Source organism: Malaya genurostris, chromosome 2, assembly GCF_030247185.1.
Source record: "Malaya genurostris strain Urasoe2022 chromosome 2, Malgen_1.1, whole genome shotgun sequence".
Classification (NCBI taxonomy): domain Eukaryota; kingdom Metazoa; phylum Arthropoda; class Insecta; order Diptera; family Culicidae; genus Malaya; species Malaya genurostris.
The window spans coordinates 7,809,508-7,835,454 of record NC_080571.1 but is presented as its reverse complement, the minus strand read 5'-3'; the positions used below and the strand labels follow the sequence as shown (position 1 = coordinate 7,835,454).

Below are 25,947 nucleotides of genomic sequence, written 5' to 3'. Positions count from 1 at the left end.
GCAATCGTGCACTTTTTCACTAATTATAGTATATATTACTGCACTCTGCAAAACAACGACCATTTCGAAACATACACAAAAGTGAATACACTTTTTTATAGAATTCAATAGCTTTTAGTTCTTTTGAAAAGATTATAGAAATATCGCTCTTCAACAAAGAACTGTTGCTCACTCATTTTTCTAGAAGAGCTAGTTCTTCTGAATCATTCACAAACGAATTGCCCATCTCTACATTGGTAGTCAGTGAAAGTAAAGTCCATTGGGTTATAAACAGAAATAAACGGTTAATAACTGTATGTGACTGTCATCCCGCAAATAAAAAAAAATAACACGAATGACATATCTTATAAACAAATTCGATAAACACGTCAAGATAATACTATTTACATATTACCACTTATCGTTTGCTAATGATTTGTGAATTTTTATCGCTCATCAAAACTAAAAGATTGATTAGGTATTTTTAGGTACTATCGTTACATTGCATCAGGAACTAAACTAAACGATAAACAGTATTCGTTCAGCTATAGCCAAATCACAATGTCTCTACGGTACTTTCTACTATTCGTTCTCCTTCGGAGTACATCCGGTAGCCTTCCCAACACTCGAATCTTTGGTGGTCAAAGAGTTGAACCGGGCGAACTACCACATACCGTGCTGATTCGTCTGAACCGACAAGCTGACCAAGGTGAGCGTTTGTTCTGTGGCACGATCCTAACGGAACGATGGATCTTGACGGCTGCGCATCCGTTACAAAATGATGTCCACCGTCCGGAAGCATTCGAGGTGATCGCCGGAAAGCACGATCTTCAATCTCGGGACCTCAAGGAACAATCCAGATCGGTAAGAGAAGTGATTAAACACCCGGAACATACGAGCTTTGTCCTTGGACTACACGATGTTGCCCTGCTTGTTCTAGCAGAACCACTGGAGTTCACCGATAGTGCACAACCTATCGCAGTCGACATCAGTGCGGATTACCCGAACGGAGTTGGCACAGTCACGGGTTATGGAACACTTTTGCAAAACGGAAAGCAAACTAATTTTCTTATGGTAAAATATTTAATCTGATTAACCTCAGATGCCTGATTTCTACCTTGATCTTCCCACTAACAGAAACTGTCAGTGAATATTCTCCCAATCGAAACTTGTACTAGCGCTCATCAGTCCTGGAATCCGTCTATCATCTGTACCGATCCAGGAACGTGCGAAGGAGATTCCGGATCGCCACTGGTACAGTGGCGAAATGACCGTTGGGTTCAGGTTGGATTGATGTCGTTTGGAGAACAGTGTGTCTACTATGGAGTGCCAACGTACTACACCTTCGTATCGCAATATGTCAGTTGGATCAACGAAACCATGCTGACGGCTAAAACCGATGACACCGACGGAGCTAGTTCGCTTAGAGTTGGCTTATTGCTTGCTGCAATAATTTTGATAACGTTTTCAGTGTTCAATTAAGCGATACAACGACGTACCCGCCGTGCATACAGAGCTCACGTTGTGTATCCATTCGGTTATCAATATTTGTTTAGTTATTCATTAAATCAAATCCATCTTGCTGTAATCAACATTCATTCTGTGGCGTTAAGTAACAATCATCAATCTAATTTGCATCTTTCCCAGTGACCCAAGGAGACACCTACGGAAACCTGTATTCCTATTCAAATTTTATAATAATTTGCATACAAGCGCCTGTGTGTGCTCAATCTGCCTGGGGAACCCAAAAAATCCCACGAGTCCGAAACGGCTTTCTCATTCTGTCCCGATCCATCACACACAGCCATGGTGGTGTTCTCATACACTCATTGGTTCGTATCTCTCGCTCTTGCACTCATCAATTGTCCCCCACTGGCCTGCTCACGCGTGCACTTCTTCCATAGCTAACACAGCATATGGTTCTCTCCCTTCCATTTCGGCCAACTACCGATCAGCTGCTTCGTTCGTATGCCGGCTAGCTGTCGAGTGTGTAGAGTGCTCAACTTGCAGCGATAGCGAATGAGCTGAGCTCACTTGACGACGGCACTACGGGCGAGCTACGCCTACCAATGCCCGTCCGTATTGCTGCGCTCCTGGTCAGACGAATTCGCGTTCGAACATGTGGTTGTCGAATGAGTTTTTCTCCCGGTTTAACTTGGTTGCAACGAACGGCACACATTGGCAACAGCGGGAATTTTTGTGATTGCGATTGAAAGACGACATGATATGGATCGTGTTGATTGCTTTTTTTTGTGTTTATGTGGTTATGCATTTTTTTGAAAAAATTATATGCTGAGTTTTTTATGTATCTTTAAGTGATGTCAGTTTTTTTCGATAATAGTACTACATTACCAATTCGTACAAGTATTTGAAAAGAAGTCAAAGACGTTTATGTTTATTTCGTTCATTTAATCAACAAAAACATAACTTTGAATACCTTTCTTTTTCCCTGTAAAACAAAACAGCAGAAAATGAACATAGTTTAGATTAAGGTCATTAAAGATCGAATATTTAATTGAATAGAAGTACCACAGGGTCACTGTAATACAATCAGCGGGTGTTTTTTATTAAGTAAAATTATAAGTAGTTTCAGAGTTTCAAGCAAATGAGAACAGTGTTAATAAAGTTGCCGGACACTGATAATCCTGAGGATATCACTTCCCGATGAAACCGATTTACCATAATAATATTCACCGTTAAATGTGACTAATAAATCTGTATAAAATGTTCAAAACGACGAATGTAACAATGAGAGATTCTCTTTCGATTATTGCGAAACATTCCTGATTTTTTCAGTAATTTTTTTAATGCAGATTAAAAGATGATAGCTTTAGTTATTATTATCGGTAAATAATTGGAGTGAAGGATTGCTAAGAGTACTGTAATAATCGAAAGAGAAAGTAAACAAAGAGAATCTCTCATTGTTACATTTGTCGTTTAGAACATTTCATACAGAAATGTACAACTTTAACAAAAAAATGTTCTGCTCAGTACAGCCAATTACAGCCAGTACACCAATAAACTAGTATTAAATTGTTGTAAAAATTTATGTCGACAAAGCTGTACCAGGAAACTAAATATAAAATTCAGGTCACACAGATAAATCCTTTTTGTGAATTTATGTATTTTTTAAGCATATATTTGGAGCTGGAAATGGAATATACTATACAGTTAATATACAGTTCTTTATTTTTCAATGTTTTTTTAAGCGCAGAACTTCGTAGAAGAATTAGTTTCAATACCTAATCTTATTTTTTTTTTAAATCAACTGAAGTCTATTTCATAGGCCGTGTAAAATTCATTATTTTTTTCTGCAGATTGAGTTTTTTGTACATTACTCAAACAGCTATACCATTATGGTTAGGAAAACATTAAGTTTTTTCTACAAGAAGTGAGGTTATATGTACAATATTTAATATGACCCACTAGTAAGTAAGGACATTTGGGATACATTGAGTCCGATTTCCGTTTGAATGGCTTCCAATAGATGAGAATTCTAACGATTTTAAGATAAGAGGATTATTACAGTTCGGAAACCCAAGAAACTAGGGCATGATTGAACTTACGTCAAATTTTAAAATATTATTTTAAATACACAAACTTTGAGTAAACTGTCAATATATTCAGCTTGACAAACTGAGCAAATGTCTTTGTATGTATGGATGTGTGTCTGTATGTTTGTTCAAAATTAAGAGTAGTGTTTCTCAGAAATGGCTGGACCCATTTTTACCAAACTAGTTGCAAACGAAAGGTCTCTCTAGAAGTATTTACGCTATTGTTTCTGGGTCTGATGATTACTTTCCGAGTTATCCAAACTTTTATGTAAAAAATTGAATTTTTTTGACAATATCTATCACAATTGATTCACTTATAGATGAGGTTAGAGTTAACTATATTGCGTGATAGAGAAAATTCATTTCTTTGGACACATAAACTCTTTAAAATGGATTGGTTTAGAGATATGAAACATTGTTTATCGGGGGCTCCAAAATGTAGTTTTACTTTTTTTATTTATAAAAAAAAGGATTAGAGTTCGCTCGAACTTTGGAAAACGAACTAAGACAATGTATGTGTGTGCAAAATAAAGAGGCGTGAATCTCAGAGAAGGTAGGGCATATTTTGACCAAGCTAGTTGTCAATGATTGTTTTTGTTTCTAGATCTGATGATTACCAAGTAGCAAATGTAACTTATTGAAATTTCAAGATGTCCCACAATTGTTTTAGAATTGTGCTCGTGCTGCTTCGAAACACTAGTTCTGACTTCGTCTTTCTAGCTTTCTAGCCCTAAATAATTATGTGCGGGATCCAGCGGCAGGATACCATTCTCATCTGCAGAACCTTGCTGACCTAGGGCTTTCACTTTCCGGTTGTCCAGTACAATTTTATGAATTATTATTATTGTCATTTATTTTACCCCGGTTTCATCCTCCATTTTTGGGTGGTTTTGACAACATACAACACATAAGCCTTCCTAACACACAAAACTTACAAAAGAATAACGGATGAAACGCCTCGTAACGCTTGTACCATTTAAAAATGTAACACAGGTAACGTTTTGTAACAACTAAAATTTACAAAACAAAGTTACGCATGTTACAATTCGTAACGCCTATAACTAACAAAAGAGCAACGCTTTTAATGCTTCGTAACGCCTGAAACTTATTTAAAGTAACGAATGTAACACTTCATAACGCCTCTAACTTACAAAAACGTAACGCATGTAACACTTGGTAACACCCAAAACTTCAAAAATGTAAGGCACGTAACGCTAGTAGCTTACAAACGAGTATCGCTTGTAACTCTTCGTAACGTCTATAACTTACAAAAAAGTAACGCTTCGTAATGCCTATAACTTAAAAAACGTAAAGAATATAACGCTTCGTAACGCCTCTAACTTACAAAAAAGTGACCCATGTAATACTTCGTAACACCCTAAACTTAAAAAAAAGTAACGCATGTAACACTTCGTAATGCCTATAACTTACAAAAAACGTAAAGAATGTAACGCTTCGTAACGCCTTTAACTTACAAAAAAGTGACGCATGTAATACTTCGTAACACCCAAAACTTAAAAAAATGTAACGCATGTAACGCTAGTAGCTTACGAGTATCGCTTGTAGCTCTTCGTAACGTCTATAACTTACAAAAAAACGCATGTAACGCTTTGTAACACCTACAACCTTCTAAAAAGTAACGCATTCAACACTTCGTTACATCTATAACTTCCTTGAAAGTAACGCGTCGTAGCTCGTCTACCGCAGGAATCTAACCCTTATAACGGGTTTCAACATTCATAATTTCCACAAATCAACTCATATGATCAGTAACCCTCAATTTAAGAAAATTATCATATGCAACACTTTCTAGCTTCTTTAGGGAGGGTGTAGTGTCTAAATGATGAAAAAAATCATCATTTTTGAGAATTTTTTTCGGAATTCTCGTGCCACAAAACGAATTCAATTTTTTTGCACAATAAAAAGCATCATTCGAACAACATTTTGTGATTTTTGTGGAAAAATATTGAGAAATAAGTCGGTAAAGAGGTATTTTTGAGAACGCTTCCTAAAAATCATGATTTGCGGTGATCACTGTATCTCAGCGAAGACTAATCAGAAGTGAACAAATAAACGCAACATAGTTAGAGTAAAAGTTTTTCTAGACCCCAACGTTTCTGTTTGATTTTTCATATTTTTTTATTTGTTGGTGGTTGTTCAAAGTGAAAACTACGATTTTTCACAAAAAAAATCCACCATTTTGTAGCTTTCAAACCTCCCCAAAGTAACAAACAACGGAAAGGAAAACGTTGGGGTCTGGTTTTTAATATGTAGAAAGTGTGTGTAAAATTAGAACAAAATTGATCAGTAGTTTTTAAATGACGATGGACACGGACCTTCAAATCCTGCTTCCGAGAAATACGCGTTTGAAGGTTTTGTCTATTAAATCAATGGAAACAATTTATAACTCCACGGAGCCCGTAGGGTCTAATATTTTCTAAAACTCATATTTTTCTTTTATACTTTGTTATAATGAAATATTCAAGAACATTTGACTTTTAGCACTGCATCACTCGTGCTATATAAGCATTGGTTGTAGCGTTCATAAATTGGATAATCGCTGGTTCCAGCTATGTAAAATTATAATGTAAACAGGTTGTTGATATTTGGACTGCATTATAATGAAGGGTTACACGAATGTCGAATCTCGGGACTATTGTAGTCATATCGATTAGCGAAAACCATTCGCTAAATGAATTCCGGCTGTACTGTCTTTGTTATATTAAAAATCGATCGTAAGTAGTGTGTAAATAAATCTCTACTTTGCAGCCATCCGATAAACAAATACCCATATTTCTTCAAATAATTTTTTCATATCGTGATTAATATACGATTGATTGATAAATCAAAAAACTGGCACCCACAGTTTTGCAGGCAACACTGCCACTCACCCAGTCACCGATAGGCGCATTACGGTCGGATACGGCAGTGATGTTTCGCTCTGCCCTCTGCTTAGCGCGTACCACGGCGAAGGAGGTGTTCAAGCGGCATCAACCTCTCCGGTACCCTTCGCTCCTGTTACGAACGTAAATTTCAAGGCGTATTTGATGGGCGCGACGAACTTGGGCGTGTTTTTGTGCCGTGTGTCGGCTTTCTCTCCTCCGCTCGAGCCGACACGTGCCGTTTTTTAAATTCGTGAGTCATGACCACCGTCTGGGATTGATTCTAGGAAGAAGATACCTACCAAAAAAAATAAAGGCGGATGGCGGTTCCAGACTGGGTCGTCGATTGATTCAACTCCGAAGCGCAGCATCCCTTCTCCTTCAATATCATTGGAAACAACGCATCGAACGGTGCCTACTATCTTCAGCCAAGTAGAGGACCTCTCTTCCATTGCTGCCAGCCATGGCATAGTCTTGAGGTGAACGTTCTGAGACCTCCCACTCACCACAAGGACATCATCCCGAGCAACCAAAGGAACTCGTACACTTCTTCGCTGCACCGTGACACTACCAAGGCCTCATAATTTGTTGCAAGTGCAACCGCGCAATGTGCAATCAAGCCGAAAAAACAGAAAACAAATAAAGCATTAATTAATAATTTTATTTTAATTCGCCCACCAAAATGTGACAAGCAACAGCTACTGCAACACTTATCGCAAGGGGGAAATATAGAGTCCTGGTCCTGGTTGCAGTGCCGAGTGATGCCTGTGGATGGTATAAACGCATATATTTATTTTTCTCTCGGGAGTTTCCTGCATGTCCCAGCTGTGCATAATAATATCTCGTATGCACCCAAAGGAGTAAGTGAGATACGGCGAAAGATCGAACGCATGCTCGTTAATAAAAATTAATTATCATTGTTCTCTCCGCGTTCGAAGGTACGCTTTGAAATATAAGCCCGGTTTCGGAAGGAAAAAGCTCTCCCCGTTCAAACAATCACTCTGTTGTGACGCGCTCGTTTGTCAGCAGCCTCTTCTCGCTTCCCAGCTGTTATGCGATCTCGGGATTTTTTATAATGTGACTGTACAATTATCGCGAACTTTTTATTATAATTATAATTAATTTGTTAGTTAGTTTTCATCGGAGAACAAAATTTACTCCTACTGTTTAGAGAGCGGTCGTTGTTCTATTCGAATTCCTACATCCTCCTAGTGCGAAGTAGAAGGACGCAATGAAGTAACATTAAATTTAAAGGTTTCCTCCTCCTCCTGCGACGATCAATAGGCGGAGGACGACGGTCCGTGTTTAGAAATAAATGAATCGAGACACCAAATCAGCCCAACTCTGCCACACCCTTTTTGTCGCGGCAACCAAATGTGATTCATTCATCGTACAGTGCGAGAGCATTGCTTGACTTTTCATTGAAAATACAGTTGAGGTGCATATCAAAAAATTACCGTCAGTAAGATCAATCAACTCGGGTTAATGAATTGGCTTGAATAATGAAATGAATATTAGTGCGTCAGACATCTCGATGAACATTAGAAAAGGTCCCAAGTGTAAATGACAGTTTCTCTTTGTTTACTTTCTCTTTCAATTATTACGGCATATTCCAGTAATTTGACAAAACGATAATTTTTCTGAAGCTTTTATATTTCGATATTTTCATTTCATAGATCATTTTCCTGTATTTTTTTTCAAGGGTTAATGTTAAAAAGATAGGCATTGTGTGTAGTTTTTCATGCAGCGTGTGGCTTATGTCGTTTTCGCTTGAGAACACTGACACTGACCCAGGGCAGTTTCATCAAACAAACACTTTTCACGAAACTGTGTTGATTTAGCACTTAGCAACGGGGGTTTGAGCAAACCTGATATAACAACCAGGTTCGAAACTGACTCGATTTTCAGTTCAACAACGTTAAAACTAGGTTCGAAACTAGCTTCAAACAAACGGTTTGACAGCAGTTAGAGTGGAAACTGGGTTAGGTTTGGCATCAAGCGAAAACGACATTAGAAACACATGACCAAAAATTACTAGATGCCTAACAGCAATTCTAAAAGTTTTTATATAAGACATAGAATTAAAAAACTAACAGTCTCATACGACAAGTTTCCGCAATAAATTCCATATGTTTATTTTTTTAATTATGCGAAGATTTAACTCATCAGTATACGTTTATCCAACTGAGGGTTAGCAGGACCTTTTTTTCGATCCGTTTTCGGTTTATCCTCGAAGGTGTTATCCTCACCGAACTTTCTGACTGTATTCCGCACGGGTTTTTCACTTACTCCTTCCATTTTTGCTATCTTTCTCAGTGACAGTCCGCGTTCTGTGCACCATTTGTACACAATTTTTCGACGTTGTTCTGCTGAAAGTCCACGCATTTCGAAACAAACTAATGAAAACGAATAAACAACTGCACAAGTGGTTAAAGAAGAGTGTAAAGGGCTTCCCAAGGGCTTAGTTATACAAAATCCAAAATCCTACTGTTCAAAACATCACATTTCATTTTCAAAACGAATCTTCAGAAAAAAATGGTGACACAACCAATTTCCAATCTTGTCAAGCTGAGTCGAACGGTTTCTTACACCAAGGGTCTCCAAGCTCCTATCAAAAATTGGTTTTCCAGCAATCCATATTTCTGTAGCTTCAGACAAAAGTTGTCTGAAAAAAAGTCAGAGAAAACCAATCAGTTACCCCTTAGAAAAATACACCGAGAGTTAAAAAGTTAATTGAAAAAATTAAATTAAAAAAAAAACGCAGTAATAATAATTATTATTATTTCTGAAATTTCATTAAAACCAACATTTCTATCGTTTCATGACAAAAGAACATAACTGAAAAAGCCGAAAACACGTTTTCGTTCGGCACGTCAGTATTGACATTGCATTTCGATGCAAAGAAAAAAGTGTTCTGCAAATAGCAGAAACTTTACGTCTGCTTAGCGGTTCAAATTGAACTGCCGAGTTTTGCATAAAGAAGTTCTATTTGAACTGCTAAGCACTGATGAGTCAAAGACGAAACGTAAACATATCAACATAACTGAAGTTTCTCTTTGTTTACTTTTCCTATTTGACACTCAACTCACAGATAACAGATATACAGGCTCGAACATAATTTTTCAAAATCCTGTGTAAATTTTTGATTTGCTATATTTTGGAAACACTACTGCCACCTACTCGTACCTACTGTACGCCGCGATCTTCCAAAACGTTCCACTATGTTCCGGTACGATAACAAAATCCTCCTACCTGTTATAGAAACTACAACTACAACAACAAAACAAAAATAAACTTGTCATTTTCACCAACAGCAAAACAAAAATCTAACGTGAAGTGAATGTTGTACCCAAAATTGTGGCTCAGTGAAAGCGGCACCCAGATCGTGGTGGCGCCTCGTGTCGATCGTGGTGACATCTGCAAGTGTTCGCCACGCTGATTGAGCAAATTTTACTCACAGTTCATAAGTGAGTTATCTATACTTAAAACTTCTCATAAATTTCAAGTCACTGTTACAAGCTTTCGATTACTACGGGAAACTTCGAAGAAATCATAATGGTCGAAAGAAAAAGTCAACAAAGACTACAAAGATTTGTACACACTTAAAAAAATCCCTGTGGTTTTACATCTTATAAGATGCACATAAATGGAGCGTCGTAGTTCACGCAAATTCACGTGCAAGCAGTGTTGGTGATTGCCGAAAATTTGACAGAAGCTGCTATATTGCTATCTATATTGTATACAACATTTTCAATCCGGTAGAAGATGCTACAAGAACTCGAGTCTCTCAATGCATGAACCGCGAGAGAATTTTTCTACATTCCTTCGCTCCACTTCATACTCTGAGTATTTCACGGCCCTTAAAAAAATTACAGTCTGATAATGATCGTTGCTGTGTGGAATTTCCCAAGAGAGAATCGCAAGTTGACAATTATCGCAGAAAATCGAGTCGATGATTCAACTTGATGATTCTCATACTAGGTTGCAATATTTCAAAACCCTTGTGTGAAGCATTCACATACATTTGCATAGACACAACTTATACAAAGATTATATGCACATAGTTAGAATAAGCGGCAATAGTAAAATGATTCTATCGCAATTATCAACTGCCTGTATAGAATCGGATCGCGAAACGAGAATAAGCGACCGTTTGTGGCTTCAGAGAGGATCCCCACAGCAGTGTGCTAACCTTTGATTCTCAGAAATGTCATCGAGAGAAATATGCTCTCGCACTGGTGTCGATTCTATGTTAAATGAGCCATGCCGGGTTTTTGTTGGTTGCGATGATTTCCAACTATCTTTGATGGCACTGATTCAATCGTTGAAGAGTTGGGAGCGAACGTTCTTTGATACGATAAAAGCCATCCTTGCGTGCAAGAACATTTAATATTGTGTCTAAAACTCCATGACATGAAATTCGGTGAAATAAAAAAAGAATACTGAGAGCAATCGCCGCGACTTGAACCGAGAATCATTGGATCGCAAGTACGTCTGTTAATCGACTGAGCCACAGAAGCATGCATCTGTTTGGCTGGTAAATGGTGCATTTAAATTCATGCAGTCGCACCTGCTAGCAGAACGCAAGTTGCAGTCAAAGCCAGTAAAATTCAAGCTCATCTAACATTATGTCATTACAAATGAAATTTTCCGTCATTTGACAAATTCGGTCTTTATGGATTACATCGTATGAGGAATTAAGTCGCCTGTATTATTCAGAATTTTTTGGTGTGTACAGGGTCCGGCACTCGAAGTGTAACCAATTAAAAAGGCCATAAATTCAGTTTGGAAAATTACTTTTACTTAATTCAAAGTACAAAATGTGTAAAAATAATACAAAATTCAGAATCAATTCACTTTTGCTCGATATGACCACCTTTTGCCTTGACTTGATGACTTGAGAGAGCGAAGGAGTTGCTTCGTTTGGCCGAAAGCGGTCAATTTCCGAACATTGTATTTTCTGACGAGAAAATTTTTCCAATTGAGCAATTCGTAAACTCTCAAAACGATAGGGTTTACTTGACCGACCGTTCATACGAGAATTTGAGTCATCGATTGGCCACCAGGAGGCAGCACCCGCAACAGATAATGGTTTGGGCCGCTGTAACCGCAGATGGGCGCTCTCCAATCGTTTTCATCGAGCCTGGCGTCAAGGTAAATGCGACATATTATCGGGAAAGTATTCTGGAGGTTGCTTTGAAGCCGTGGGCAGACAAACATTTCGGTGGCAGACCATGGACGTTTTAGCAGGACTCGGCACCGTCTCACAAAGCTCGAGTGAACCAAGAATGGCTGAAAAACAACGTTCCGAACTTCATCACGTCCACACAATGGCTCTCGAATTCTCCAGATGCGAATCCAATGGATTATTCTCTTTGGAGAGCAAAGTCCGAACTAAAAGATACACCAGTCTCGAGGCGCTGAAAAAAATTATTGTCCGCGAGTGGGCCTAAATACCTGCAAGTCACATTCGGCAGCTTGCGATTCGTTTTTTGACCGTCTCAAGGCCATAGTCAAGGCAAAAGGTGGTCATATCGAGCAAAAGTGAATTGATTCTGAATTTTGTATTATTTTTACACATTTTGTACTTTGAATTAAGTAAAAGTAATTTTCCAAACTGAATTTATGGCCTTTTTAATTGGTTACACTTCCAGTGCCGGACCCTGTAGTTAGGTAGGTCCTTCCGTCGTGGGACGATTTGACGTTAGTTTTTTAGTATTCCAAAATGTATCTCACTCACTTTTCTCCGCGAAGGCTTGTGATTTCATATTGAATTCCTGAATTTCATCCGGATCCGACATCCGGTTCCGAAATTACAAGGTATTTATACCGTCAAAAAAAACGGCGAACTAAAAACCGTAAAATAATTTCTTAAATTTCCTCGAAACTATTCCAATTGTTAGTCCTGGTTCCTGGTAGTCGATTAACGACCGAAGATTGTAGTCATAGATTCGAAAATGGATTCCAATCCCGTTTTCTTGAGATGGCCTAACCGATCTGAGTGCTGTTTCTCTCTGTAGGATATACTAGCTTATGGACAAAAATTTTTGTTTTTAAGTATCGAAGAAAATTATTTTAAATAATACCACACATGTAGATTTGAGAGATGTGAGAAAGGCATTATTACACCACAAGCTGGATTAAAACATCTATTTAGTATCTTTTTCTTATCGAAAACTAAGCCAGTGAATCTCATGATCATCTGTAAATGCAGTAAAAATAACTAGGCAACTAAGTAAATTTTAATTAGTTGATAGTTCCATTTGAAAAGAATTCGCATCTTTAAATTAATCTAATTACCAACTCCGGATACAAATCGGTGCGGAGTGCTTTCATAATAATGTTTCTTCTAGAAGCACACACTCTGGAGATATTCAAAATTCAAATTAAAATTTAAACTTAAAAATTACGAAAAACTCTTTTTTTGTTATATTGCGTACTTACAAGAACATGTGTTTTAAATAAAAGAGTATAGTTATACACGTATACTTTGCAAAACTGATTAATTCAACAAAAATCAGAGTTCTACCAATTTCCAGAATGGCTGCCTCTTCTGTAAAATCGTACAAAGATGCTTAAGCGCTTTTTTGTTTATCAAAAACTCGAGGATTTAGAAATGATTTCAATTTTATTAGCAACAAAAACGTTCTTCAGAATCGACTTTTGAAATCGCTCGCGAGTAGATATTCAGATTGAGTTTGACTTTCGAAGTTAATAAATATTAATTATTAAAATTCTGCAGAAGATATTAATTAATTCAAACTTAAGGTGACCATGGAAGCGAGCCACAAATGGCAACCAAGAAACCGCCTACCCTCCCACTTCACCTTCCGCTATTTTGCCCTGCTCTTGATGTAAACAAACCATGAAACACATTTTTTCTACGCGTAGGGGTAAATATGTTGCGTAGAATTGCTACTGCAATTTGGTGACATAATCACTCATCGTATTGATATATTTTTACGATAAACTATTAACTCTGAAGAATGATTTGTGCAAAATTTTTTCGGACCTTCATTAGAAGGTTTCTTCTTAGAATGTTATTATTTTTCACTCACCTCAAGATTTCAACTGCTGTTTATAGCTCTGTGACATAAGTAAGCTTTATGAAACACTTTTGAGTTGTTCTTCACTGGTGAACTTATCATCTGCTCTAAACATTTTATTATAAAACCTTTGAAAAACTCACAATTCTGGTTTTGAAAATTTTTCGAAAATCCACGATAAAAAGTTTGCCGGCCTGCTTTAGTATTGGTAATACCACCATTGGCAGTGATACCATACATAATTAGAGAAAAAAACCTTACAATGCACTAAAAATGACAATATTTTTAATTAGTCGCACATTGATATAGTTAAAATTACGGATCAAAACTACTTTCGTACGTCATCATATAAAATTTCAATATTAAAAAAAACGATAATATTTGCCTAATTTCCATTTCAAATACTGCTTCCCCTCCTAGTTATCCGCCACCCTGTTGTCTTATTTACCGTCGCTATGGAATGCAAAAAATAAACAAACAGTTCAAGTATTGCCATCTTTTCGAAATGCCTCGTCTTTATAAGAAGGAAGCAATAAATATTATACAAATATTATTATTTCATTCCTCTCTACTTACAAATACTATTACTATATGAAAAAGTATTGTTTCACTAATACTTTAACATTTATTTTCCTTGGCTTCTGTCCACGGTCACCTTAAATATAATAAATGCGAGGATCGCGCAACCTTCATGATTTTTTCTCTATGATATTGAACCGAACAAGTGTTTGCAAACCTTGTTTAGCTCATTCCCTTTTTCAATTTGTACGAGCTCAGAATAGAGTTGCTATTTATCTTTTGACTTATTTGAAACTATTTTCAATAGATTATTAAAAGAAATTATCGAATAACTACTTTTACACCCCGCTCTTATGAGGAAAATAGTTATTGGCTAATTTTCTGTGTCTTGCAGGAAGTTTAATTTCAGTAAAACTGGTCAACATAATGTGTATACGGCAGGTACCAACAATTTACTTACTGGTAAGTCATATTTACTCAACGGCTGAGTTTTATATATATTAGCTACCCGCACTGTTGGGTGGTTTTAATTTTTGATACCTGACAACAATGCAAAGAGTATGTTGAAGAAAAAATCTACAGAAACTCAAAAGTATGCTCTCAAAAATTAATCGCTAATTACTTGTACATTAAATACAAATCTACAAACTGTCAAAATTGTAATCTTTCACTAATAATATCAAAATCAAATTAAACCACCAAAGTATTTACCTACCATTTTAATAAATAAACTTACTCTGATAGGGGGAATATACATTAGGGTGTTTCATCATAATACAATTTTGTTGAAATCTCAAGCCTAAGGTATAATTCGTGAGCTTCTCTACTTCCACGAATGAGAAAATTTTTTCCAGCTGTTTTTCGTACCTACAGAATCTACAGCTGAACCTAATACAAACTTAGTTACAAAAGCAACAGACGACACGTATTCTGCACTCACCCATAGAAACACACCACCCTACCGTTGTTTGCCAACTGCCACAGTAGAGAGACCAAAGTTGACTGCCCTCTCGGCCGGTTTGCCTGCGATTTGCATCGAACCCTGGTACGGACGACCGTTTTCCATCCAAGGACATTGCCATGTCATTGTAAAAGTGCAAACGGCTCATAAAGCAGCCTACTGCGCGTTCATGTTCGCCTGGTCAGTGTCTACCCGACGGTAGGAACAAGAAAACGAAAGTGAAACAAAAAAATGCGGATCCGGACTTGCAAAATTAGCTCATGATCACCTCCCACCAACCTGCCACCGGCTGGTAATCAAAGCTTACTTGATACAGGGTACATTGGTCGGATTGGTTGGTGACTTGACGTAACCCTGAAGCAACAACACTCGTGTGCCGTTGAATCGGACTCATGCTACCCACTATGGCTGGGTTCCTGTAATGTTCGACTACCAACGAGCATGGTCTTTATGTAATGTGACCCGTGTAATAATGGGTGATATTGAACTTGGAAACAATAAGGGTAAAGGTAAGTATGATGGATAAAATGTTGATATATAATACATTTTGAACAGAAGATACACAATAGCTGATTTTACCTTTGAGGGACGGAACCAACGGTCCAGTGTCTGTTCGTTTGTAACGCTGTTGAATAACTGCTTTTCGGCTGCTTCCCTAGTGGAAAAGAGAATCTTATGACGTGACGAAAACGTGACGACGACTGCTCTCTTTTTTCCCGTCTATAAAGCAAAAGCGGTTGGTCGGTCGGTAAGGAATAGCGCCAACCCAGAAGCAGCAAATCCGAAATGCTTCACCGATTCCTGCGACCCCGGTAGCACAGTATGGAATTTACGCGCGAAACCCGTTTTATCGACTGTGTGCTCTGGCGCGCGCACCAGGCGATTTCGTGCACTCCGTCGAGGCGTGCGTGCCTGGTACCAGGCGCATACTGGAAGGTGCTCGAAGTGTGCCGATGCGCGCCACTGTAGAACCGCTTCGTGCAGTGTTCGTTTTCGCGCTTGTACGGTTGTTTGCCATCAGGCGCAGCACCCGCATGGGAATGGGAGAGGTGCACAAGTCATTTGATTACATTTGTAATAAGTAACGCGATGTTTGTCATTGATGATGATGGGTAGCGTGGTGCGTTATATCTAATAAAATTTCTTACTTTGATTCTGGTTTGGGTTAGCACTGCGATTTTGTTAACAGTTGATTGGAACTCATAATGTTGTGTAAAATAGTTTTCTTATGTACACATTCAGGGGTTTCTATTTCTTTGTACGCTTTTAAATCAAGACCGGCCCTGATCACAGTATGCTGTGCGTTTGGCGGCAAGCTTTCAGCTTTGAAATTCTGCGTTTTCAAAATGTCGCTTATTGAAAAGGAAGTGAAAATTAAGGTTCTGGATACATGGCTAAGTGAGAAGGGTATTACTATGGGACAATTGGCGAAGCGGTTTTTGAATTCATCATGTCAGTAGTGTTAAAACCATCACTAATACGTTTGGGGAACACTATTCTTTGGATGAGCTACCAGGAAGAGGCAGAAAACCCGGTTCTTCCAACCCGAAACTGGACCAGAAAATGGTATCTCTAATCATGAAGAACAAATCAATGTCAATACGTGATTTGGCCAAAAAAGCAGGAACGAGTGTCGGAATGATCCAGCGTATCAAGAGACGAGTGATCAGTTCTAAACGATGTTACCTCATTTTATAAGCTATATGCGTATAGGTATGTGGATAAAGTATCTCTTTATTTTTATGCGTCACCTACCTGCAATGCAATTTTGATAGTTGACGTCTGCTGAAAATTATCAATAAACAGAAAAGACAAGTAAAAAAGTTAAATCTTAAATTAATTATTTTTCTCACGCAAGTATTACGGACAAAACGCCGCAGTTACTATTCAACAGTAGAACGGTTGAAATATTTTTTCAGACTTTCGCTGACTATTATTGGCAGAATGTAGAACATTGTTATCTAAAAAGCTAATAATTTTAAGTAAAAAACAATTCTTTCTGTTACTTTTCCGTTTTGACATTTCATGTTGTATAGTATGTAATTGATTGCTGTAAGACACGACACGGATTTGTTATGAGACATTTTATACTGTTGATGAGGGATCATGTCTACGTCAAATGAAAAACTGAAAATATAGCCTTTTTGAACAATGTGTTTATCATTTAATTTACAGACATGGTACATTTTCAAACCTAAAATAGAGTAAGTCAAAGTGAACCAAATAATAAATTATTTCAACAAAAAGTTTAATTCTTTCTTCGTATGTATCGACTGCATATTGAAAATTGCTACTCGTGTTTGATAATATTGTAATATAACTCGATGAATTAATTCAAAGACATTCAGGCCTCAATTGGACATAGTTGTAATGCTGTCGTTGAAATGATGTTACACGCTTCAAGGCGTAAGAGGTGAGCGTAACATGATCTGAAAGAAAGAAAATGATACAATGATAAGAGTTTTATAAAAAAATAAAGCATTTCAAATCAATTGGATTCAACATATAAATGTTCTCGACATTTCGGCAGAAACTCTGGATACACACTAACGACATACACAGAAAAAATTATGAATTTTACAGGTGACGTAATTCTTCAAACGATACAATTCATAACTACTTAACTTGTCAAGTGACGCAATATTCCATTCGTACAGAATTTTAACTGGCTTTGACTGTAATTTGCACTCTGCTACCAAAAGCCGCTTTTTTTTTAATTTTTTTAATTTTTGGTGGTTGTTCAAAGTGAAAACCTCGATTTTTTACAAAAAAATCGGCCATTTTGTAGCTGGTAAACCTTCCCAAAGTAACAAACAACGAAAAGAAAAACGTTGGGGTCTGGTTTTTTAAATGTAGAAAGTGTGTGCAAAATTTGAAAAAAATTGGTGCAGTAGTTTTTGAATGACGATGGACACGGAGTTTCAATACCTGCTTTCGAGGAAAACGCGTTCAAAGGTTTTTGTCTATAAAATCAATGGAAACAATTAATTACACCAGGGAGCCCGTAGGGTCTAACATTTTCGAAAAATCATATTTTTTCTTATATAATTTATTATAACGAAACATTTCAAGAATGTTTCGTCAAGTTTTGAAGTCAATCGAAGTAGAAATCTTGGGCCTGTGCGCCGATCTCTTGCTTCTTCGTAGAATGAGATAGCCATAGATAAAGGTCCATAACATCCAGGGTTTCGTTCCAATAGGCTTGAAAATTTCACAGAAAATTCTTCAAATGTTTTACCTTATGATAAAAAAAGAACCGGAATTTTCATTTTGAAATTCCCGCGCTTGTCCAATCGGTGAACTTTTATTCTCTCAACGTTGGCAACACTTTTATACACAATCCATTGCAAATGGATTTAAGTGTTCCGAAACGTTAAAAATGTTAGAAAAGGCCTTTGGTGAATCATGTATAGGAAAACCACAGGCATACGAGTGGTATAAACGCTTCAAAGGTGATCGTACAATCTTGGATCATGATGAGATCCCTGGCCGCCCAACAACGTCTGTTACTGAAGAAAACATTGAATCGGTGAAGCAAATCGTGTTGCAAAATCGTTCTGTACCGATTAGAGAGATTGCTGTGTTGTTGGGCATCTCTTATGGATCAGCCGAACAAATTTTAACTGATGTTTTGGGTTTGAAACGCGTCGCTTCTCGGCTGGTGCCAAAAAAGCTGAATTTCATTCAAAAACAGCGTCGTGTTGATGTGGCCAAAGAAATGATTTCCAACGCAGATAGTGACCCCTCATTCATCGAATGCATCATAACTGGTGATGAGGTGTGGATCTATGAATATGGCTTCGAAGCCGCAATGTGTATAAAAGTGTTGCCAACGTTGAGAGAATAAAAGTTTACCGATTGGAAAAGCGCGGGAATTTTAAAATGAAAATTCCGGTTCTTTTTTTATCATAAGGTACTATAAGAAAATATAAAGAAAATAATAAATGATTTTCCAAAAGTGTTAGACCCTACCCGCCTCTTAAGTTAATGCAAATCGGTTCAGTCTTCTCTAAGAAATTGTTGTGAGCTTCAGGGGCTGGGGTCCACTAGGAGATTGATAGTACCTATTAGCTCTCTCCGGACAGTACCAGCCTAGATGCCGTGTGGAATCCTGCAGAAAAAAATGAACCAAGAATAGATCCACTGGGTTCCTGCTTCCATGTCGTAAAAGGCGACAATTGCAGGAGTTTCTTTTTCATTTCAGTTATCAGATATTTTCAACGTTTCACTTCTGATTACTCCATTTTACTGAATCATCTCTTCATTCAACCTATCAATTTCCGTCTAGCTTCGGAGAAAAGTTTTATTTGGAATGTTTTCTTCTTCTTTAATGTTATTGATTGTCTGGGAGTGGGAAGGGAAATTTTTTGATGCCAAAAGGCTTAGAATTGCATGAAACGTCGAGATTTAGTGTCATCTCGAAAAACATTTTTTTGAAAACTTCGACTTTTTGGGACAGGAAAAATATCAAAATCACAGTCCCAGAAAGCCGATTTTTTCAAAAAAAAATTTTTTGAGATGACACTAAATATCGACGTTTCATACAGTTCTAAGAGTTTCGGCATCAAAGCCCAAGTTTGTTAAAATCGGTTCAGCCATCTCTGAGAAAATTGAGCGCGTTCAAATATCTTCGAAAAATGCACACACATACACACACACACATTTTCCGATCTCGTCGAACTGAGTCGAATGGTATATAACACCATGGGTCTCCGAGGCTCCGTTCGAAAGTCGGTTTTTCCAGCAATTCTAATACCTTTCTATAGAGGAAAGGCAATAGGGAAGTATAGTATTGCACATGTCTCTTCAGTTTCCTCGAATAAGAGCTGTGAATCAAGACTTCCCGGGACTCAAACCATTCAGTGAAAGCTGAAAACTACCAATTAGGCAATGCGAAAAAGTGAACAAAACAAAAAATGTCTGTAAGAAAGATGCAAAAATGTACCATTTGAATCACTTAAATTGTAAACCATACAGCAATGTAACAAAAAGGAACAATAAAAATTGAATGGAAAAAAAAATGGACTTCCCGGGACTCTAATATAGGATATTGTTGAAACGTTCACTCGGGAAGTCAGTGAGTTTAGTGGTGCATCCGAACATCTTGAAACCGGAACATACTGAGTCGCGCGTGAATACTGCCATTACTGAAATATTTACTAACAAATACAAGTGTTGGACTAATATCCCTTCCCATTCCTTAGACGATCTACGTTCGGGCCTGGTCGGCGCCGGTACTGATCAATGAATTTTGGGATTTCCAGAAGATGTACATTGAAGAATGATTTACCAGTCCCAGGATGGATCATCTAGGAATTCCCTGTACAATTTCCGCTAATCCCGATCAGTAACGGAGTAGCAATCATGGGTGGTCGTTCAAGCTCAAGCTCAAGCTCATATGTTTATCTTGTATATTTAACATGATATTGAATACACCATCTAGCTATCCTTGGGAATGCCAATAGTGCAAATACCTAAGAATATGTGAAAGTGACAATTTAGCTCAGTGTACATTTGTAAATAGGGTATTATGTGCACTCAGAAAAATCCTAACTTCAACGCTACGTGAAAACGTATGTGATTTTTATTCATAGAAATTTTCTTGTAATACTTATGTGAAGAATAGATAGCACAGAATGAACTCATGAATTTTTAGTCCACATTTGTATCACGTAGCATCTACGTGACTTTTTTCGTAGATTCTATAAAATAATTTTCTGAAATGTATATGAAGTTCATTTAAATTGTGCTGTTAAATTAATTTCATCTGAACTTACCTTTAACCAAAATTTTTCTTAATAGTCACATTATTTTCATGTAATTGTTACTAAGTTCTATATTGAATCTTATTAATGTATTTTGGTACTAAAAGATAATAAATTTTATAGTCTATTGGACATAATATTGCGATAAATTTTGTTCGCACGCAGATATTCTGAAAATTTTACTTTTAAATGACATAAAATTTCGTTTTTGTTTAATCACTGGTGAAAAATATCAGAAATACATAACGTATTGTTCTAAATGTATGATCTGATTCTTTCTCCGGAGCAGCTAAACTGAAGCAAACATTGTTCCCTTTAAGGAATGCATTCAGCTGGAACTAGTAGTTCAAGATGTGATTTCGTTAATCCACTTTTAGAAGATTGATGTGCTGGAACACAATCTAGAGGTTTGGCCGGTTGAACTCCACTGTAGAAAAAAACTAAATTGAATTGTGTTTCAGTTTCGTATTTTTGGTGCACAGAACTAGCGTAAGAACAATTGGTAATTATACTTCCCCGATCAAAATAATAATTGTATCTGGGGTTGTCTCGTTTTTTCTATCTAAATTAGTCATAATCTTCGCCTCGTTAATAGTTAAAATAACAAAAATTATAACTCAATTTAACCTAGGCTATAACAAAATTGTTGCAAACTTTGATATGTAAATATCAATATTATACATGAATTTGTTACAAATTTAGTACGACTTTTCAGCAGTTATTACCCATTTTTTGGGAGTAAGGCTTTATCGTGCAAATTCAAAAAATAGATTTCGCGAAGTAAGATGAAACTGCATACCTTTAGGCGATTTGATTTGTCATAAAAAAGCATGAACAGTTATAGTTAAGCGGGACTGGGCTTCGAACCGAGAAGTTTTGAGTTGCCAACATACGCTACGATTGCATCGGGGCATGAGAACCAACTGAGGTTGGGAGGATATGTTGGCATCAAATAATAATAAATAATTTTTCTTCTTTGTACCAAGAGGGCCGCCTTTCAAATAACATTCGAATCAGTTCGCTCATTCAATTGAAGTAGTGAATTGTCTGTACGTGTTTGTATGTCGATTGGCGGGTATATTTGATTAAAATGTGCAATTAATTTTCTCGGAGATGGCTGAATCGATTTTCGTAAATTTAGATTAGAATAAAAAATCGTTTGAAAGACAGTGAAAAATCAGAAGAAGTTTATAGACAATGATTCGAATAGCAAGTTTTTATGATTGATGATCAATCAATTGCTTATTAGTCACATTAGTTTGCGATATCCGCAGCCAGAAGCATGTTGTTCAAAAACCATCAAAATTGAACTTTCCGGTTTGATTGTTTGATATCTACCTAGATTGACTCACAGAGAAATGATTCAAATGAACTAAAGATAAGTACATCCGGGGTCCGGTAAAACTAAAGTCGCTATTTTCAATCTGCAATAAAAGACCTATAAATCGAGAAAGTATTGAGTTGAGTTTAGATTTTGATAAAATTGAAGAATTCAAGCATTCATTTGACTTCAAGATTGTGAAAATCATCTCTTAGGAAACATTGCAGAATTCAATGAACTGAGTCGAATGCTATATCACTTTTTCCAATATTTATTAGTCGAGTTTTAAAGCTTTTGTCTTACCTTTCTTTGTTCGTCAGAGAGAAAGCGCAAAATCATCTTGAAAAATATTTATTTTCAATTTAAAATTATTATTTGTATAAAAACTTTACACAATTTAAGTAGGAATTACTTAGGAACGTTCTTAAATTTAAAATTTAGGCCATCATTTCAAAATCAAATATCAAATTATTGTTTTCAAAAGCATCTTCAGGTATGTGAAATTGATTTGGAATCATATTTATAACATAATGAGATATAAATATTAGGATCATTAATTTTGATAGAATCCTGTTATGCTCTGTTGATCGGGATATGCTACGCGTAGGACTGAAACGTTAGTTATAATTTCGCTTATATTTATAGATTCGCGTGCTTCCAACAGCTTCGCTTTTACATCGATTGACCAATCAGAGCGATGCTTTCCCATTGATATATCGCTTACTCCTTCAAAAGCGTCGTCTATGGCAGGGAAATCCGGTATGCCGGAGATTTTTAGCAGACAAAATAGGATACTGCTAGCTATTAATCAACATTTCAATGATATATAATTGAAAATACATGGCTATGATCATTCATATTAATAACACATGGATCAATAATTCCCGAGACTAACAATGGAAACAACATTTTTTTTGCATTTTTTTTTATTCATAAACATAATCTCCTTTTAGGGTGATACAATGGTTCCAACGTTTTTCCAATTTTTCAATACCATGTTTATAAAACAAATTATCTTTCGCTTCAAAATAAGCTTCAGTTTCAGCGATGACCTCCTCATTTGAGCCAAATCTTTTTCCCTGGAGCATTTTTTTAAGATCAGCAAAGAGCCAGTAGTCACTGGGGGCTAAATCTGGCGAGTATGGGGGGTGGAGAAGCAGATCAAAGCCAAATTCGTTCAATTTCGCCATTGTTTTCATCGACTTGTGGCAGGGTGCATTTTGTTCCATCGAAAGCAATCGCGGCACCCACTTGGAAAAAAACCTTTTTCATGCTCAATGAAGGATAGTAAATACACTTCCATATGATATCTGTGTCATCCCAGCAATCTCATGGAGCTTCACTTTACGCTCTTTCATTATAATTTTTGTCACTTCACTTATACTTTCCGGTGTAACGGCTTCCACAGGTCTACCCGAGCGTTCCGCGTCATTTGTGTTCGGTAAGACCACGTTTAAACTCGGCGAACCACCGACAAATCGTTGCTTTTGATGGACAAGAGCCCGGATAACATTTTTCAATCCATTGTTTCGCTTGCACGGTGTTTTTACCCATTTAAAAACAATGTTTTATCAAAACACGAAACTCGGTTTTTCCATTTTTTAAACAAACTACAAAACGACTTTATTCCAACCTCGATAACTCAGCTGTTTCTGGTCGGATCGACTTAAAATTTTGACCCGTTTCAAGCAAAGGTTAGTACTATAGAAAGACGTGGTTACTGGTTTACTACGAGTGCCATCTCTGCTTTAGTCTCGGGACTTATTGATCCATGTGTTACGTAGTAATATTTCCAATCAATTGGTGAAATAATATTACTGATTGAAACTGAACTGACTGAGCTGTAAGTGTTCAAAGCCTGACCATATTTCTACTTGTATTTCTAATTTGCACACCTATATAGAAAACAAAGATGTGTTTCACATCAAAATTCAGTTCGGACAAGACGACCGTTTTTTAGTATTGTTGTGTCTTTTTCTCCCATTAGATCTTCCGTTAAGTATGACCTGTTTCGGTATTGATCACCATGCAGAAATGAATGCAGATTGTAGAGTGTATTAAAACGTCTCTTATTCCCTCAATTGGTCCGGATTAAAATCGGTCCTATATGGTTACACAAATTTCCGGATACGTTATTGATTTGTTATAATGATGAAAGACTGCCAAAACCGCAGTACTCATCACAATCAGTCCAAAAACCTGCTATTGTCCAAACCCATTTGGCATTTCTCCCATTATTTAATGTGAGCAAACGAAGTGACCCGTGCCAATGCCAACGGAACCTCGGGTGCGGATGGATTTGCATTCAGTTGATGCCGCAGGTTAATCCCACCTGTTGAAGTGATGCTATCCGGGGAAAAAGTTGGCTCCAAAATAGTATACCCGGCTGGCACTGTACCTAAACGTAAAAAAAAACAAAATAAAACTGCATTAACATTGTAGGAAGGCGGAGGATTGAGTGTGGTACCTTCGATGCTGGTCGCTTGTTTCACCCACTCGCTAGCAGTCATATGGTGATGAATAACCAAGTTTAATCGCAGCATGCTGGCCTCTTGTGAAAACGTTGGCTCAGACCCGAACATGCGGTGGTGAGTTCTCTTCACCGAGAAACTCCATCGTTTAACCAACCAAACACCGTGCTTCCAGAGGAACGGGTGGCACTACATTTAATTCCGACCATGACTACACTTCCCGAACCATGGCCAGCGCATGCGATGTTTCTGACCTCCTGGTTTGAATTTTGCAGAAATATAATATTCTCTCACTCGCCATCAAAAGCGAGCTTCTAGCGAGGCCCCTCCTCACAAACAACCGGTGGCTTTTATTTATTTATTTAGTTTTGAAAGCGTCTTTTAGTTGGTTGTTTTAGTTTCTCCTCCTCCGGCAGTATAGGATCCCTTCAGTGATAGTTTTTATATTTACTACAACGAACTACCTCCTGGCGAGTTATTGGAGCGCAGTTGCATCGGTGTCTACTAGTACAAACTATGCGAGGAGTGTGACTGCGACCAGACGACACAAACTATCGGCGTTTTGTGACCTGGGGATGGCGACCGAACTAAGAACTGGGATCAACTTTCGAGTAGACGGCTGTTTGCTGACGACACCCTAGAAACACTACAATATGCACTACACCCAGAGCAGCTGCGCAACGGTTTCCCAGCGTCAAAACTGCAACTGAGCGCTACAAAAGAGATGCATCCGACCAAGAGCCAAGCAACTGCAAAACGTGAATGCAGCGAACGATCAACCATCGTAAACGAAGGCAACGAAGCCGGTCGATTGCTCGGTACGTTCGGGGAGGGTTGAGTCCGGTAGAAGCCGCAGTTCGGTGGCAGGCAAACTAATGTTGCATCGGTGAGTGCGAACGGAATAGTTTTGCTGTGCTGTACAGAGCCGTAATGATGATGGTGGATCGCTTCTAGATTTTGACACACATTTTGCACTTGTAGTTCCTAGAATTTTGATTTGGCTTTTGCTTTTCAATCAAGGAATGCTAAATTTGATAGAATCTACAAATAGGATAAATTTTGTTTTCAGCTAATTCAAATTTAAATGCAGATTTATTTTGTCGTAAATACGACTTACTTTACTATGGGGCACCTTATCAAAATTTACCCTGTACAAGAATGGGCAGAACTTTATCGCTAATATCTCTTGTTGTACTTAACCCAACAGCATAATTTTTTCTGCAAGCTATAGGAAATATGATCAGGAATTTGTGGTTAAATTTTCAACAGCGTAAGATAACCATAAATAATTGAAAAACAAAGTTTTCTAAAAGTTTAATTTAATGATTTAATTTAATTTGGATTTAATTGATTTTAAGTAACCCATGTTGCATCAATTTGGAGCTAATCACAATAAATTACCTATTGCGGAAGGGGTTTTCAAAGATATTACAACATTTGGTGGAGATT

At 37.3% G+C, this 25,947-nt stretch overlaps 2 protein-coding genes across 2 annotated transcripts in view; one reads left to right on the top strand and one right to left on the bottom strand.

Moving 5' to 3' along the window:
* Positions 1 to 540: 540 nt before the first annotated feature.
* LOC131433042 (coagulation factor IX-like) lies at positions 541 to 2,163 on the top strand. Its single transcript, XM_058599770.1, has 2 exons — positions 541 to 1,053; positions 1,117 to 2,163. The coding sequence occupies exons 1-2, from the start codon at positions 541 to 543 to the stop codon at positions 1,459 to 1,461; spliced, it is 858 nt and encodes a 285-aa protein (XP_058455753.1). The 3' UTR covers positions 1,462 to 2,163.
* A 14,950-nt stretch (positions 2,164 to 17,113) lies between these two features.
* LOC131427620 (nuclear cap-binding protein subunit 1) overlaps positions 17,114 to 25,947 on the bottom strand; it is a 318,774-nt gene continuing 309,940 nt past the window's right edge. The window contains exon 9 of the transcript XR_009229295.1: positions 17,114 to 17,370. The gene's annotated coding sequence lies outside the window, so the exon portion shown is untranslated. The remainder of the gene's footprint in view (positions 17,371 to 25,947) is intronic.

What these genes read in the sequence shown, in the direction of transcription:
- LOC131433042 (XM_058599770.1), top strand. Translation starts at nt 541, where the DNA reads ATGTCTCTACGGTACTTTCTACTATTCGTTCTCCTTCGGAGTACATCC. An exon ending in AGCAAACTAATTTTCTTATG is followed by an intron (nt 1,054 to 1,116) that starts GTAAAATATTTA and finishes TCCCACTAACAG; the next exon opens with AAACTGTCAGTGAATATTCT.